The sequence below is a fragment of the Lampetra fluviatilis genome, chromosome 58 (genome assembly GCF_964198595.1).
Source record: "Lampetra fluviatilis chromosome 58, kcLamFluv1.1, whole genome shotgun sequence".
NCBI classification, from domain to species: Eukaryota; Metazoa; Chordata; class Hyperoartia; order Petromyzontiformes; family Petromyzontidae; genus Lampetra; species Lampetra fluviatilis.
This window is the reverse complement of record NC_136332.1, coordinates 528,600-545,966: the sequence shown is the minus strand read 5'-3', so window position 1 is coordinate 545,966 and position 17,367 is coordinate 528,600. Positions and strand designations below refer to the sequence as shown.

The following is a 17,367-nucleotide window of genomic DNA, read 5'->3' as shown; positions in this document are numbered from 1 at the left end:
AGAAAAATTTTGGGTTAGATCGCGTAAATATCAAGGTGTCGTTAAACCCACCACCACCCAACACCGCCAATAAGTAAGGTTTGTCATGTAAACAAAACATGCCAATTCATTACGAGTTCAGCACACCGGTGTTGAAGAGTAAACCCAAAACGTATGTTGAGGCTATAAGGGGGCTCTTTGTCTTTGTCTTGTAAACTAAACATTTTTTATTTATTTTACCAGGATAAGGCCCACTGAGCTATATCGCTCTTTTTCAGAGGCAACCTGGCCACAAATGATAGCTCAACGAAGTGGCTTATCATCATGTGGTAATTTTTAACAGCCAAATATTCTTAAACGCATGTTGATTATATTAATGCGGAGGGAAAAACCGGAGGACTCAGAGAAAAATCCACACGACCAGAGGGAGAGAGAGACACGCAAACTCCAAATATATAGCGGGCATCAAGGTCAGGATCGAACCCACGACCTCTTGTATACCAGGCAAGGGAGATAAAATCATGCACACAGTGTGTACGAGTGTGTGTGTACGCACCGTATAGAAGGGCATCCGTTTGAGCAACGTGTCCATGTGCTTAATCAGACTCCGAGAGCCGGGGGGCACAGAGGAGGCTGTGTGGGATAGCAGTTGTCGCGCCTCTCCTATGCGGCCCTGAAGCACAAAGCCCAGCACCTGCACCCGGCATCAACAACAGGGTTAGACAAAGGTCCCCCACGTAGCCTTAAACAGACTATTGGGGCAAGTGCTGTTAACGAGTATCTATAAAGGTACACAGCATCCGCTGTCGCATGACTCTCTAGTTCAGCAGATATTCTTCCCAAGACCCATTGCGCATCCATGTCACGTGGATGCGCCGATGCCGGAAGAGTGTAATAGTGATTAAAAGCCCATGGGCTGCAAATAAGTCAAGCAGGCTCCTACCAGTGTTGTTGAGCTTCCAGGAGTGTGCTCACCATGTGCTAGTATTGAGCATGCTTCCAGGAGTGTACTCACCGTGTCCTAGTCCTGAGCGTGCTGCCAGGGGCTTTTTCACCGTGTGTCAGTACCGAGCGTGCTGCCAAGGGCGTGTTCACCGTGTCCTAGTAGTGAGCGTGCTGCCAAGGGCGTGCTCACCGTGTCCTCGTAGTGAGCATGCTGCCAGGAGTGTACTCACCATGTCCCAGAACTGAGCGCGCTGCCAGCAGTGTACTCACCATGTCCTAGTAGTGAGCGTGCTGCCAAGGGCGTGCTCACCGTGTCCTCGTAGTGAGCATGCTGCCAGGAGTGTACTCACCATGTCCCAGTACTGAGCGTGCTGCCAGCAGTGTACTCACCATGTCCGAGTAATGAGCATGCTGCCAGGGGTGTGTTCACCGTGTGCCAGTACTGAGCGTGCTGCCAGGGGCGTGCTCACCATGTCCCAGTACTGAGTGTGCTGCCAAGGGCGTGTTCACCGTGTCCCAGTACTGAGCATACTGCCAGGCAGTGCTCACCATGTCCCAGTACTGAGCGTGCTGCCAGGGGCGTGCTCACCATGTCCTAGTACTGAGTGTGCTTCCAAGGGCGTGTTCACCGTGTCCCAGTACTGAGCGTGCTGCCAGGGGCGTGCTCACCGTGTCCCAGTACTGAGGGTGCTGTCCTGGGCTGCTGCTGCTCAGCACGAGCTGCGCCTGTGTCTCCACGTGGCTTCCGTGCAGATGCACCCAGTCCAGCAGCAGGGGCACCAGGAGGCCAGCTACAATGCAGCACACCACAGACGCTCGTGAAACTCCAGGCCTTAACCCTCCTGCAGACATCAAAGTCCGCTGTCTCCCGGTTCGCCAGGGTACAATGACAGTACAGCAAGTGGAATCATTCCCATTTGTTCTCAAATGTTCATTTTCATCCATCTGTACGCTTGCTTGGGGTTTCTCCAGGTACTCTGGTTTTCCTCCCACATATTTAAACACCTGTTAATAGAGTTGGCCAAACATCCAAATGTAGGACAGAGCTTGGGCAATAAAGGAAACTAAACTATTTTATTTTAGCAGGTAAAGCCCAGAGCAGTTGTCCTCGCCACTTGGCTGTGGTTTCCTGCACCTCCACGCATAAAACTGCACGCAGCATTACAAATCCCACAGCGGCGTTTTGAGACGCGATTTACAATGAATTATCAGAACATTTATTTACACTGATGTAATTCGATAAGCTATGAAGCTCTTTTTGTTCACAGATGTCCTGTAAGGGGTGAGTCAAATGTTATCACAACAAATAATATGTAATGGTTCGAAAGAGGCGCACACACTGAACTTTGGAGGCAACACTATTTATTGTTAATGTAGTGGGTTCGAATTAGGTGCACACACACACAGCTTGGAGGCAACACTATTTATTAACGGTAAGTAATATAACACTGTACATGAGGTGGTGACCACCTTCCTCAACTCACTAACACTCTGGAACGTGACACAGACTGGACCAGGCAGGCAACGGCCTGCCTGGCCCAGGACGACGACTCGGGACTTGACGACCGATGATGTCTTCTCTTTGGAGCACAGTACAACAGCCTCGCTCTGCGTTCACACCACGCTTATATCTGCTTTGGCGTGGCTGGCTCCGCCCCGGCGTGGCTGGCTCTCTTCAGGCCACGCCTCCCTTCCCAGGACACGCCTCACTTCCCCCACCTCTGGGAAGGTCCGGATCCCTTCACCACGTGACCCCCCAGGCACCCCCTTGGGGCCCCCAGCCTTCGTACGGGCCGACACAGTAGTGACCGTTCTATGTCACTAAATTAACACAACTGGTAAGTCTAACATAGGGTGGTGACCACCGACCTATCCTCGCTAACACACAGTCACTTGCTAACAGTGACACTCTGATACGGATAGCGTGGCCAATCCAGGAGGGCTACGGTTGGCCATGCTGACTTGAGGCTTGACTCTTATTCTTCACGAGGCGTCTTCATGAGGCATCTTCATCCCGGACCCAAGCAGCCTCGAACCCGGTGCGAAAGCCACTTATATGCGCCTCGGCGTGTCCGGGCTACACCCCAGCCACCCCCACCTTCGAGAACTCTCGAGAAGGTTTTTCTCCTGTCCACGTGGCCCCCAAGGTGCCCCCGGCCCCCATCTTGATCCGGTCACGTGTCCAGCCGGATTCATCCAGAGTGCTACGGCTTCACACAATCCCTGTGGTACTGACCCACGGCCTCCAGGCACCCCGAACTGGCCGTGACGTCATTCCCGCATCCAGACGTGATGACGTCATGTGTGTGTGTGTGGACCCGCGTGGTAGTGACACTCCCCCGCGTAGTGACATCACGCGTGTGTGCGTGTAGGCCCATACGGTAGTAACGCTACAAGTCACCACAAATACAAAAACATGATAATAGTGCAAATAACAAGAAAGATAAACAAATCGCCCAAACACATACAAATAAAACTAAACCATCCCCATCCTACTTATCAGAAGGGACCTGATGGGATTACACCAGAGACAGCCTTCTTCATGGCCTTATCCCACCAGTGTTAGACCAGAGATTTCCAAAAGGAAAACAACAGTAAAAAGACAACACAAGTACCAGAACACTTATAGCTCGGGTCGAGCAGTCATATCTACGGGACATTTTTGTCAGGCCACAACAAAACAATGCATATATTATCACAGAATGTTTCTTTGCATGTTTTGCCACAAGTATGTGTGCTTAATGCAGACTTGAGCCTTGCAAAAGTTACCTATTTGGTGTTTGAACATCTTAACACCTCCTGATTTATTGCCAGAAAGGATAAAACCTATTCTTATGTTTTTCATCATTTCCAACACATCTGACACATTTTCCTGCCTGTTCACATACAGAGCACAATAATCACAACTACTGCGATATATCTGTAACTTCATTTTAGCGATAAATCGTTTTCAAGAATAGTTAGTTCACGCCAACTTTTGTTAAACGACATTTACATTGTTAATCTTGATTATGTTTGGCAACTGTTTCAATTACTTCTGTTCCGCAGTAAAGTTTACTCTGATTTCTACTTGGTTGTCTTGCTCTGATTTCTGTTTGGCTGTTTTTTTGCTCCAATTTCGAAATGCTTAATTGTTGAACTTTGCTTTGTCAATGTTATTGGAATTGTGGTGACCCAGGTCACACTTGCAAATAAAGCTATCCTGGCCTTTATAGTTCTCGCCTGGTTACACAAATCAACGTGGGGACTTCAACATTTGGATTATCAGGGACCCCAGTGTTAATAACTTTTCCATAGAGACGTGAGGGGTAAACGGTCACCCACCTTGAGCTGCTTCGACATAAAGAACCTCGCACAGATTCCAGATCAGCTCCAAGTCCAGCAGTGCCTGCACCTAGGAGAAGGAGAGACACAGGGGCATCGTCCTGATGGTTACCCCTGACATCAAACATCTTAATGTGTGAGTGTGGATATGTGCGACAGCTACGAACCCGAGTTCGATTCCCGCTCATGGCCAACACCAGTGACGACCATCTGAACCGGTCCTGGGACTCCGCTAGGTCGATTCTGCCTCAAATTAGTACCTGGCGCGAAGTGTAAACATCACCACTCAGGAGACAAACGTGGCCGTGCTTGTTGCTGGCAACACACCCTTCCGTGTGCCGTGCCAGCCTTCAAAGGATTGTGGGTTTACTCTCCAGCTCACCGGTGTGCTGAACTCGTAATAAATTGTCACGTTTTCTTCACGTGACAAACCTTACTAATTGGCCATGTCGGGTGGTGGCAGGCTTGACGGCACATTTATATTTACGCGATCTAACTCCAAGATCTCTATTATGGTGTTACACTTATCTATTACAACTAGCCGCTTGGTCTTTTGGGCCAATGGGCCCATACTGAGCAGCTCTGTAAAAAATATATATATATACAATAATACCTCGATATATGAAGTAGAGGCGTTCCTGGAGCTAATTTTGTGTATTTAAACTGTGTATTGATTCACTTTTTACATTAGCATTATGACGATTCGTTCCCAGACTTCATAAGTTACCATTTGACACTATACACACTTCATAGCTTGATATTATATTTACACTGCACAGTATTAAAAAATATAAACTGACATAAATAAAAAACATAGTGTAGAAGCATAATTTTAGTCATATCATGATAGGCTATCCCTCACAATCGAGGATTGTCTTCCCTAGAAAAGTTGGATTATCTGTGGGTACGAAGATGGCTAAAGAGACCGATCTGGGATTGACAGATTCCGCTGCAGCTCGAGCACATGTGGCCAGAAAGAGTGGGTGGAGCTGGATTAGTAAATCGGGCTGCAGTGTTGCTGATTCCGCCGTTCACGCTTTCCTCTTTCTGAGTCCGCCGTTGTGTTTCAAAATATTTGGATCCTTGAAACAGACTCTGTCTCCATCTGAGGTGATCCTGGGCAAGAGTCTCCCATGAGTTGGTGTCAATGGTGCACTTTTTTATGTTGGCCTTAAGGACATCCTTGAAGCACTTTCTCAGCCCTCCTCTTGAATGCACACCCTAAGCTGGGGAGTAGAAGACTTGCTTCGGGAGTATGGAGTTGGGCATACGGACATGGCCGGCCCAGCGAAGCTGATGTCGAATGATCATGGCCTCAATGCTCGAGGTGTTTGTTTGCGAGAGGATGCTGATATTAGTGTGTCGGTCTTCCCACCTGATTTTAAGGATCTTCCGCAGGCGGCGTTGATGGTACTGTATGTTATCCATGTCTAAGGTCCGTAAAGTAAGGTAGATATTATGTTTGCTTGATAAATAATGATCTTAGTTTTGGACCTGATGTCACGTTCCTCAAACACCCTTTTCCTCAGCCGACCATAAGCTGAACTTGCACATTTCAGGCGATTTTGGATTTATTTATCGACATCAGCATTCTGTGAAACAAGGCTTCGGAGGTATGGCAAATGCTCAATATTTTACAGAGTCTCACCGTGGATGTATAGTCAGAGCTGGAGACTGCTCATTGAGAACTGGTTGATGGAGGACCTTAGTCGTTGCAATATTAAGCGTCAGTCCCATTTTCTCATTCGCCTGAGTAAAAGTTTTGACGATTGCCTGAAGATCCGCTTGAATGGACACACACTACAGCATCGCACAGTATAATGGAACTCTACAACTGCTGTTGGGATGGTCTTAGTTTTACATCGAAGTCGTTTGATGTTGAACAGCTTACCTTCCATTCGGTAGTTTTCGCTCCACCCCTGCTCGAAGCTTGCCAATAGTTATCTGTAGCATCATGGCAAGGAATACTGAGAAGAGTGTTAGGGCGATGACAGCCTTGTTTGACTCCAGTCTTAACTTCAAAGTGGTCTGAGATGGATCCATTACTAAAAATCACTGCTTGCATACCACCATGCAGCAGGTGAAAAATTGTGACACATTTGGTTGACATCCATACCTTGGAAGGCTACTCCACATTGCTTCTCGGTAAACAGAATCTAAGGCTTTTCCATAGGTCAAAGAAGGCCATGTAGAGTGGTTTGTGTTGTTACTGACATTTTTTCGGCAGTGAAGATCATGTCAGTTTGCCTCTGGATGGCCTGAACCCACATTGGGATTCTGGGAAGAGTTCATTAGCAAGTGGCAAAACATGGTTCTGCAGAGTTCTTGCAATGATCTTTCCTGCAGTGGACAGCAAGGTGATGCCACTGTATTTTCCACAATCGGATTTATCTAATGTATTAAAGATTTTCACAATCATGGCATCCCTGAGGTCGTTAGGGATCTCCTATTATTTCCAAATCTTCAAGATGAGCACTTGGAACCATGATGTCAGCTCCTCTCCCCTTTTTTTTTTTATTTCAGCAGGGATTCCATCAGTTCCAGTTGTAATTGTTCTTCATCTGCTTGATGGCTTTCATAACTTCATCAAGGGAGGGGTAAATTCCAAGTTCGTTTCTGATTGCGTGGTGTGGCAAAAAGTGCGAAAGCTTAGATCGTGGATATTGCCATGATGTTTTGTAGTTGTATTTCTGGCAATACAGGGTGTTGGTGATGATAAATCCATGTTCTGTGCATGTCGTCAAGATGAGAATGCCATTGGAATTGACTTTTCCCACTCCTTCCTTGCCGATGGTTCCATTCCAGAAGCTTAAGTCCCTCCCGACTCTGGCATCAAAATCAGAGAAGAATAAGTTTGTCTCCCGCAGGAATGGTAGAAAGGACCTGATCAAGGTTGGCATACTTTGTTTCACCATAAGTCAAGAGTTGTGGCATATGCGCTGATGACAGTGGCATATTGGCTCCCTACCAGTTCGAGACGAAGAGTCACGAGGTGCTCTCTGATTCCGATAGGTAACTCGTCATAGCTGATTGATTAGTTTGTTCTTGATGGCAAAACCAACTCCGTGCAGCCGCCATTGATCTTCCTGGCTGCCTTTTGAGAAGAGGGAGAAGCCATCTCCTTATTCCTTGAGCTGCCCCTCCCCTGCTCACCGAGTCTCACTAAGGACAGCCACATCAATGTTGTGTCGTCAGAATTCCTTGGTAACGATTACGGTGCGGCGTTCTAGGCGTTCACTTTTAGGGTTGTCCAGGTCCAAAATTGTATTATCCGACTTTTATTTTTGTTTCAACCGCAGTAATGGTGATCCCTCTGGACGTGGTGATCTAGTCGGGAAGGAGTGAGGCTGACTATGGTTAGAGCACCGTTTCTAGCTCTTTCCCCGTGTGGGGTGAGTGGAGTGGATCCTAAAGAAGACTGCTCAGTCGCAATTACAGCTGCCGAAACACACTCCTTTCTCCTCCAAGTGTTTGACGACCTTCTTGTAGCTGCTGCCTTCGTGCCAGTTTGTGACCTCACCCTGGTGGTGCTGTCTCAGGTGAGTGGACATTTCAAGAATGATCCCCCCTCGTTTCTTAACCATATTTCTGCTATGAAGAGAGAGCGCATTGTTCATCACTTTAGAAAGCGCCAGGGTACTAATAAGTCTAGCCCTTCTTCAGAGGACGAGTTTGATCTGGCACTGTAATGGAGCCAAAAGTGCAACCATAATGCACCATGGGCAACGATCAGTGCTATTCTTATATATAGTACTGGAGATCGATTTATTATACATTTAAGGGTTTGAAGTTTTCGTGACTGCAGGAATCCATACTCTTTGGTTCTTTCGGTAAAGTCACGTAGGTAGAAAAAATAATAGATCACGACGGTTCGATCGCAACACAAGCAATAGTCATCAGGTGGGACAACCACAGCAAGAAAAAACTGCTGAAGTAGGCGAGAGATCTTCCGTGGCACGAGGTTATATAGGCCTCGGCGGTAGGGGGGGGGAGAGAGGGGGCGGGGCAGAAAGTGGACCACCGTGGCAGCACTAGAGAGATCGGCTGCAGGGGGGGAGAGAGAAGGGGGGGGAGAGAGAAGGGGGGGGAGGCGGGGCAGAAAGTGGACCCCGTGGCAGCACCCGGGGGTAACTTCTCTCTCCCCCCCCCTAGCAAGCCGATCTCTCCAGTGCTGACGCAGGATCCACTTTCTGCCCCGCCCCCTCTCTCCCCCCACCTCCTCTCCCCCCCCCCTACTGCCGAGGCCTATATAACCTCATGCCACCGCAGATCTCTCGCCTACTTCAGCAGTTTTTCCTTGCTGTGGTTGTCCCACCCGATGACGATTGCTTGTGTTGCGATCGAAACGTCGTGATCTATTATTTTTTCTACCTACGTGACTTTACCGAAAGAACCAAATAGTACATTTAAGGGAATTTATTTACATTATTTTTAGCTTTCTGTTTAAAATAATTATTTAAAAAAATCAAAAGTTTGTTATCCCGAAACTTCATGTATTGACTATACACACATCGAGGCATTACTGTACATGAGACAACCACAGACAACAATTAATTTGTGATATTTCTAAAAAGGGTGTATCTCAGTTTACCTGTTCTTTGCAATAGTCCAACTTAATATGGTCCTCAGTTGACACTGCCACCACCACACAGCACAGAAACACACACGCGAACACAAGTTGAACACGGATGAATCAGACTCCGATGATTTCACACGGATTCAAGGGTTTTACTATGATGAAATCAACCGAGCCAAAGCGGCGTGAAATAATCCCGTTCATTTAACACAGCAGCTTCTCAGCAGGCAATGTACCGATTCACAATGGACTTTGAGGGAGGCCACGTAATGATCCGGCCCAATCACGAGTGACACCCTTTAAGTTAATTTGTTGATTGTACAAGCAGTTTAACACGCAGATCATTAATGCTGCAGTCAGCTCACCGGGTAAGTTGAAGAATCAATGTGATGACGATTGACTGAGTTTCAAGCGCAACACCCCATCTAATTGATACATTTTACCCATGAGAATTGGGTGGAAATGCCACATTCCTGTCGGCGGGGACTTTCTCCATACGATAACCGACGTCCACTTACCCACAATGTGGTACTTATCTATTTGACACATAGGCTTTCGCAATTAACATTATTCATAAGAGGTTTTTTTGGGTTAGATCAATTAGCTACTACTTCAGCCCACTGGTGTGTTGGAGAGTAAATCCACATTTACAATTTAAGTACGACGTTTCGCTGGTAATAACATCCAGCACCATCAGGCGATTTTGCCAGAATTGATTGGCACGTTTTGTTTACGTGACACACATTACTAATTGGCTGCGTCGGGTGGTGGCGGGTTAACGACACATTTATACTTCCACGATCTAACCCAAAAAACCTTTATTTATTAAATGGTACTTATCTATGTAACCTTTTAACCAGTATCCAAAATGAAAAAAATAACAATAGGTTTTACCCTTACTGCCAATGTTAAGATATAAAAAAACAAATAAGATACCTTTTTCAAAGCATCAAGGCTGCATTAGCCACACATACTTGTGGCAAAACATGAAGAAACAAACATGCTGTGGTAATATACACATTGTCTTTGAAAATAATTGGCCTTGTCTCACCAGTGTTAGACCAGAGACTGCCAAAAGATGAACTCCTTGAACGACTAGCCCTCGCCCTGCTAAAACCACACATCACCTCCTCCGCAAAATACTGCTGCTTCCAGTCAGGTTACCATCAAAACTATTCCACAGAAACAGCACTCACTAGAGTGCATGATGACATTTTAACGATCATTGATTCCAAAGAACACAGGATGAGATGTTACTATCCTTTGTGCAAGCACTTCCAAGAGTTCATGAACAGTGAGCCTGGTGAAATTTGGGGAGCGCATCGTCAGTAGTGACCCTTTGGTTCCTAGGGTGTTTCGGCCTTTCATACTATACACCCTCCCCAAAGGCGGCCAGCGACAGGGTGATCAATCCTACGCTTGCGTCCCATTCCCAATTAGTCATAGGAGTTGCCTTGTTGTTGGTAGCCAACATCCCATGGGACTATGCATGGCAGGGGCGTCCTCCTCCCTGAGTCAAGCATTGTTGACTGCATACCTCCTGGCCCTCTCACTTTGGGGCCCAGCTGGGGTCTTTCCTCTTCATCCAGAGCCACTGACGCCTCAACTGTTGCACTTGTAAGTCTGGACATTTCGTCAGCCTTCGACACCATCAACCACTCGCTCCTTACTTCCCTCCTGAAATCCGACTTCGGTATATGTGGCTCAGCACTCAAGTGGATAGCTTCGTACCTTTCTGACCGGCAATCTTCAGTCAGGGTGGGCATGTCCACATCGCCTGAAACAATAGCATTATGCGGGGTTCCCTAGGGCTCTGTACTAGGTCCCCTGCTCTTCACAGCCTACACTTCCCCGATCGGCCGGCTCATCGCAAGCTTCGGTGTTAAGCATCACTCATACGCGGATGACACTATTCTATTCACCGCCATCGATTCCAGCAATGCATCTGGATTCGAGAGGCTCTCGGAATGTACCACCGCCGTGCAACAATGGTTCACTGCACACAACCTAGCCCAGGGGTGGGCAAACTTTTTGACTCGCGGGCCACAATGGGTTCTAAAATTTGACAGAGGGGCCGGGCCAGGAACAGATGGATGGAGTGTTTGTGTGGACTAATATAAATGACATGTAAAAATCATTACATAAAAGGATTTGGCCTTTAACAGGTAGCAAAGCATTTATTTGTAAGGCAATTTAACAAATTGCACGAACATGAACAATACAAAAACATGTCGTAACATGATGAAACATCATGAAAACATCTGAGGCCTGCGCCAAACCAATTACATCACTTGAACTTCTTTATTATCTACATTAACAGGTTAGAGCAGCCACGCAGGCTGTGTGTCGGAGAGTTGGCTCCAACCTCGTTGCAGCAACACATAATCACTTTCAGTTTCAGTGGGAACAGTGTTGTTGATCTCCCATTTTTGCCAGTGCATCCAAGTATGGAGTTATTTTGGTTGTGGCAATTCTCAGGATAGATCTGAGGTACTGATCCGTTAACTTTGATCTGTGACGGGCTTTGTTGGCGTTCATGACACTGATTGTCTGCTCACACACATAAGTCGAGCCAAACAAAGTCAGTATCTTCTGTGCAGTCCTCCGGAGGTTTGGAAACGTGGCTCTGTTAAGTGAAGCATAAAGGTCATTCACTTTAACTTCTCCTTTAGGACGGAGTCAGACTGAAGATCTATCAGTTCCAACTGCAGCTCCTGTGGTGCTGTTTCAGGGTCTTGTGACAGGGGACAGGACACCAGCTGAAGTGACTGTTCAATGTTTTCGAAATCAGAGAACCTACGGCAGAATTCTTCATGCAGGTCCTCAAGTGATTTGCTGTATTTTTTTGCGTTTCGCGGTGCCTCTTCCTGCATGGCAAGTGTGGGGAAATTAGCGAAAGATTTGTTCGCAATTTGTCCGGAGAACAAAGTGAGCTTGGATTTGAAGGCTTTCACATGTTTGTACATGTCGTGAACGAACTGATCTTTCCCCTGCAGTTTGACATTCAGCTCATTCATGTGTGAAAATATGTCCACAGCAAACGCAAAGTCACTAAGCCAGTTCTTGTCACTTAGCTCAGGGAATTCGTCAGATTTCCCCATCAACTCCAAAAATGTGATGTCCTCTTTCAGCTCCCACACTCGTTGTAACTCTTTCCCCAAACTTAACCAGCAGACACGAGAGTGGTACATGAAGTCCTGATGATCCGCATCAGTTTCCTCCAGGAACGTAATAAACTGACGGTGCTGAAGTCCCCTTGCTCGTATAAAGTTCACAAGTTTTACGACTGGATTCACGACATGAGCTGCAATACAGACTTATACAGGGATTCCTGAAAGATGATACAGTGAAGGAAAATAAGATCCTGGACAGGGTTTTCCTCTTTCACTTTATCCTGGATTCTTTTCAGCAGCCCAACATTTTTTCCAGTTAAATTTGGCGATCCATCCGTTGTGACATTGACAAGTTTACTCCGAGGTAGCGTCATTCTTTCGATGACAGCAGATACCTGGTAATACAAGTCCTCTCCCCGTGTTGTTCCTTTCAGGGACTCCATGGTCAAAAATTCCACACGGAGAGTCACAGTCCTGCGTGATAAACTGACTTTTTCAAATTTGCTTTTGATCTCTGGACACAAGATGTCTGCTGTCTGTACAATGTATTCTTTTAAAACCTTGCCTTTGGAGAAAGTGGTAATGAGTGGTAATGTTGGTGAGAAGAAGTTTTTAAAGAAAATTTAAATCGTAGTAAAGAAGGAAATTATAAAAAAAGTTTGTATAATTAATGATTTTTCAAACTTTAATTGTTTTCTGTGCTTAAAACTCTTTAAAAAAAACTGTGGGGTCTAGAACGGACTCGTGAAATTCGGAGAGAACTTGGAGTTAAGTTTTGTTGAATTACACAAAGCGTAACAGTTATGTATATAACTTGTTATATAAAATTCCTAGTAAGATATTAATTTTGTGATGTAGTCATACCCCTCCCCCTCATTCAAGCCGTAATTTAGAGAGCGAAAGCGCCAAGTACGTAAATCGCTAACATAAGAACCCGTTAATCTCTTCTCGCATCATTCATACGATGATGCGGTGAAGTAAACGTTCATACGATATTACAGTGAATGCTTCCAAAAACAATACTGTACCCAAATATTACTGTTAACTTACTTTCAATAGAAACATGAATTGCTCATACGAATATTCTCTCTCTCTCCCGGTCAAAGTGCGCCATCTATTGGGGAAATGGGGGCATTACAGGAGGAAGGTAAAATTTTATTTAATAATATTTGGACAAGTTCGGCGGGCCGGATTAAAAAGCCCAACGGGCCGTATACGGCCCGCGGGCCGTGCTTTGCCCATGTCTGCGCTAGCCTGTCTCCGCGCTCTCAACTGGCTACCCATCGCCAGTAGGTTCACATACAAGATCGCCTGCCTCTGCCACAATGCCTTCATATCCGCCTGCCCGCCGTACCTTTCTTCATTATTGACAACTTGCAGCGCAGCACACGGCAGATGCCTGCGCAGCGCGACTCACGACCTCCTCTTGATACCAAGATCCATGATGGTCATGTCTATGCGCCGCTTCTCGGTGGCAGCCCCAACAGTCTGGAATGCTATCCTCTGCATAATCGCAGCATCACCTCAATCGCTTCTTGCAAGAGAGACTTAAAAACTCACCTCTATAATCATGCTTTCGAGCGACTCTGAGCTCAGCTCCGCGCCTCTGAGTTGCGGCCATTATGTCCGCAAATTTGCGCGCGTTATAAATTGAACTATTATTATTATCATTATTAAGATAATGCAAGTAGCAGAATACGTATAGCTTGGGTCGAGCAGTTATATCTATGGGACCTTTTTTCCAGTATCCAAATTATACAAAAGAACATGTTTTATCCTTTCTGGCAACAATAAAAACACTTTGGTTCTTTTGGTAAAGTCACGTAGGTAGAAAAATAATAGATCACGACGTTTCGATCGCAACACAAGCAATCGTCATCAGGTAGGACAACCACAGCAAGAAAAAACTGCTGAGGCAGGCGAAAGATCTGCCGTGGCACGAGGTTATATCCGGCCTCGGCAGTAGGGGGGGAGAGAGAAGGAGAGGGAGGCGGGGCAGAAAGTGGACCCCACAGCGGGGTCAAAAACAGGTACTACTACACCACGCAGTGCTCGCCTGTCTCTACCCCACACCCCCACCCCTCCCTCTCCCCCCTTGCTCCTCCCCCTTTCTTACCGATAGAACCTCTTACCATGGCAACTCTCTCTCCCACTTCAGAAAAAATTCTTGCTGTAGTTTTCCCATCTGATGATGATTGCTTGTGTTGCAATCGAAACGTCGTGATTTTATTTATTTAAATTTATACCTACCAGTCCCTCCAGAAAAACGCGATTATGCGATCGCATGATTCCACGCAAAATCGGCCAAAGTCCGCATATTTATGCGGGGGGAGCGTTTTTTCAAATACGCCGCACTTTCGCCGCATAAATTGCAGATTTCCGCGCGCAAAATATGCGGGCTTGCATGATTTCATAATCCCCGCATTTTCGTTGCAAAAAGTCACATATATCTTAGCAGAAAGTTGAAAAATGTTGCGTTTACTTCACACAAGCGCAGCCATTTCCCCTGTTGCCATGGGAACGTTATGAAGTAACGTCACTCATTACGCGACATCATTGAAAAGCTGCAAACCCCGCGATGCCAATGAAACCATGATGAAGTCCGCAAATCTTTCTCATTTGCCAACAAACATAAGCGCAAAAGACCGCGCAAAGCAGTTGTAAGATTGCACTTTTTTGTTAGTAGTATGTAAATTTACATTACTGTAAGACTGTACTGTTACTGTATTGCTTACGTTACTGTGCACTGAAAACACTTATTTTAACAGAAGATGTCTGTTTTGTATAGCTACCTCTGTAAAACAGGAAGCACACATTTTATTTTTTAATATTTTATTTATTCATTTTTACAGAAGTTGTAGCATATTCATTTTTCGATTTAAAGCTTTCGTGACTGCAGGGATTCATCTTCTTGGTTCTTTCGGTAAAGTCACGTAGAAGGGAAGTAATAAAATAATAAAAATAAAACATAATTAAACAATTCTCACGACGTTTCGGCCACAACGCAAGCAGCCGTCCTCAGGCGAAGAATGAGAACATTATCAAGCTAGGAGCTTATATAGGTGTAGCGAGGAGGAGCGCCTTAACAAAAGAATGTGCATATGAAGAGGAATTTAGCATACCAATGGACAATGCGTAGGGGGTGGGCGGAGGGGTTTCAAAGTCCCATTATGCCCATGCATTATGCAGGATCAACAGCACCACGGGGGGGCGCAAGGAACAGCGTTAATAAAGGAAAGGAATGTTAGTGATATGTAGCTGCATTTACCAAACAACCACGTAGAAAACCGAAGTGAAAACTACATAAAAAACTAAAATATAAACTGATACTTACTATACTCTACAATAAGCTGAGTTACTAACAACAAATAATAAAATTACAATTCTACGTCGTAAGAAGTATATAATATACTTCCATCTAAACTTTATTCTCTTAGCATATACAGTACTATATACTGCCATAGATAAACCCAACATTAAATTATATACTGTATTGCTGTAAACCACCCTATACTTTATACATTTTAATATAACACTATGTATTATTCAACTCACCCTAATGTGTATCGAAATGGTTTATTACGTCCTTCCAATGATTGCTAAGCCTGAATCCATCTTCTCGGTTAAAATTGTCTCTGTGTTTGTATATGTGGATCGCCTCATGAACGAATCTCTCATGATAGCCAGATGGCTTGCAGAGAACCTCCGTCTTGGAGAAGTCAATGTCATGTGAGCCCACTGAGTTGTAACAGTGGTCTGCCACGGCTGAGGTGTTTGTCCTACCGTGTTTTAGATCAGCTTTATGTTCACGAATGCGGTCTGAGACGTGTCGTTTGGTTTCCCCAATGTAACTGCTACCACAGAGGCAACTTAGTTTGTAGACGCCAGGGTACTGTATGTCTGGAATCACATCTTTTACAGATGGTACCAGATCACGGATTTTATGTACTGTGTTGAATCGGACCTGGATCTTGTGTTTAATCAGGATTTTGGAGATCTTTTTGTGACCCCAGCAATGTAGGGTAAGGTGATGGTCTTGAAAGGCTCCTCAACAGGATCTTTCTTGATGGGCTCCCCCCTATCTCCGGTTGTAGCCAACATCTTCATGGAAAAATTTGAGACGGACGCCATCCAGACTGCCACTCTACGCCCGACCTTATGGAAGAGGTACGTAGACGACACTTTTGTCATCTGGCCACATGGCCGGCCTGCTCTAGACCAATTTCTCGACCACATCAATTCCATACACCCAGCCATCAGATTCACCATGGAAGTCGAAAATGATGGCAAGCTACCCTTTTTGGATGTCCTAATCAAAAGAAGACCTGATGGTTCAATGAGCCACTCTGTCTACAGGAAAGCCACCCACACGGATGCTTATCTAAAACCGGATTCCCACCACCATCCATCCCAGAAGAATTCCCTCATCAAGACTCTATATCATAGAGCCCAATGCATCTCCGACCATGAACACATTTCCAGTGAACTCAAACACGTACGCCAAGCTCTTAAGGCTAATGGTTACTCCGACTACACAATCCGCAAAGCCATCACTCCAACCATCAAGAAAGATCTTACGACGTAGAATTGTAATTTTATTATTTGTTGTTAGTAACTCAGCTTATTGTAGAGTATAGTAAGTATCAGTTTATATTTTAGTTTTTTATGTAGTTTTCACTTCGGTTTTCTACGTGGTTGTTTGGTAAATGCAGCTACATATCACTAACATTCCTTTCCTTTATTAACGCTGTTCCTTGCGCCCCCCCGTGGTGCTGTTGATCCTGCATAATGCATGGGCATAATGGGACTTTGAAACCCCTCCGCCCACCCCCTACGCATTGTCCATTGGTATGCTAAATTCCTCTTCATATGCACATTCTTTTGTTAAGGCGCTCCTCCTCGCTACACCTATATAAGCTCCTAGCTTGATAATGTTCTCATTCTTCGCCTGAGGACGGCTGCTTGCGTTGTGGCCGAAACGTCGTGAGAATTGTTTAATTATGTTTTATTTTTATTATTTTATTACTTCCCTTCTACGTGACTTTACCGAAAGAACCAAGAAGACATTCATTTTGTAAAGCTACTGAACTTGTTCGACTCAATGTTTTGTAAGTTTGAGCCATCTGTTTGTTAAGGTCTGAAATAAAACAAGATGAGAACTTAAATATTCCCAGCACTTTCTGTGATGTAGTATGCTTGCTTATCATAGGAAGTAATAAGAAATTACTCTTTACATTAAAGTAGTAGCCTAGTGAATAGGGTGTTGGGGTAATCACTTTTTTTTCTCTTTTTCATCAAACCGCAGTTTTTGCAAGTTCCCGCAGTTTTTGCAAGTTCCCGCAATTTTTGCAAGTTCCCGCAATTTAATCGCATAAAATTGCATAAATATCCCGCATATTCCATCGCATTTTTTAAGAAAACGTGCCGCAT

The 17,367-nt window shown here is 45.3% G+C and overlaps 1 protein-coding gene across 3 annotated transcripts in view; it reads right to left on the bottom strand.

Moving 5' to 3' along the window:
* NUP85 (nucleoporin 85) overlaps window positions 1-17,367 on the bottom strand; it is an 84,718-nt gene that overhangs the window by 47,209 nt on the left and 20,142 nt on the right. For all 3 annotated transcript variants that reach the window (XM_078880716.1, XM_078880717.1, XM_078880718.1), the window contains 4 exons: window positions 8,840-8,883; window positions 4,249-4,318; window positions 1,594-1,715; window positions 536-673 (listed from right to left, as the gene is read on the bottom strand). In XM_078880716.1, coding sequence (XP_078736842.1) covers window positions 536-673; window positions 1,594-1,715; window positions 4,249-4,318; window positions 8,840-8,883 — 374 coding nt within the window. The remainder of the gene's footprint in view (window positions 1-535; window positions 674-1,593; window positions 1,716-4,248; window positions 4,319-8,839; window positions 8,884-17,367) is intronic.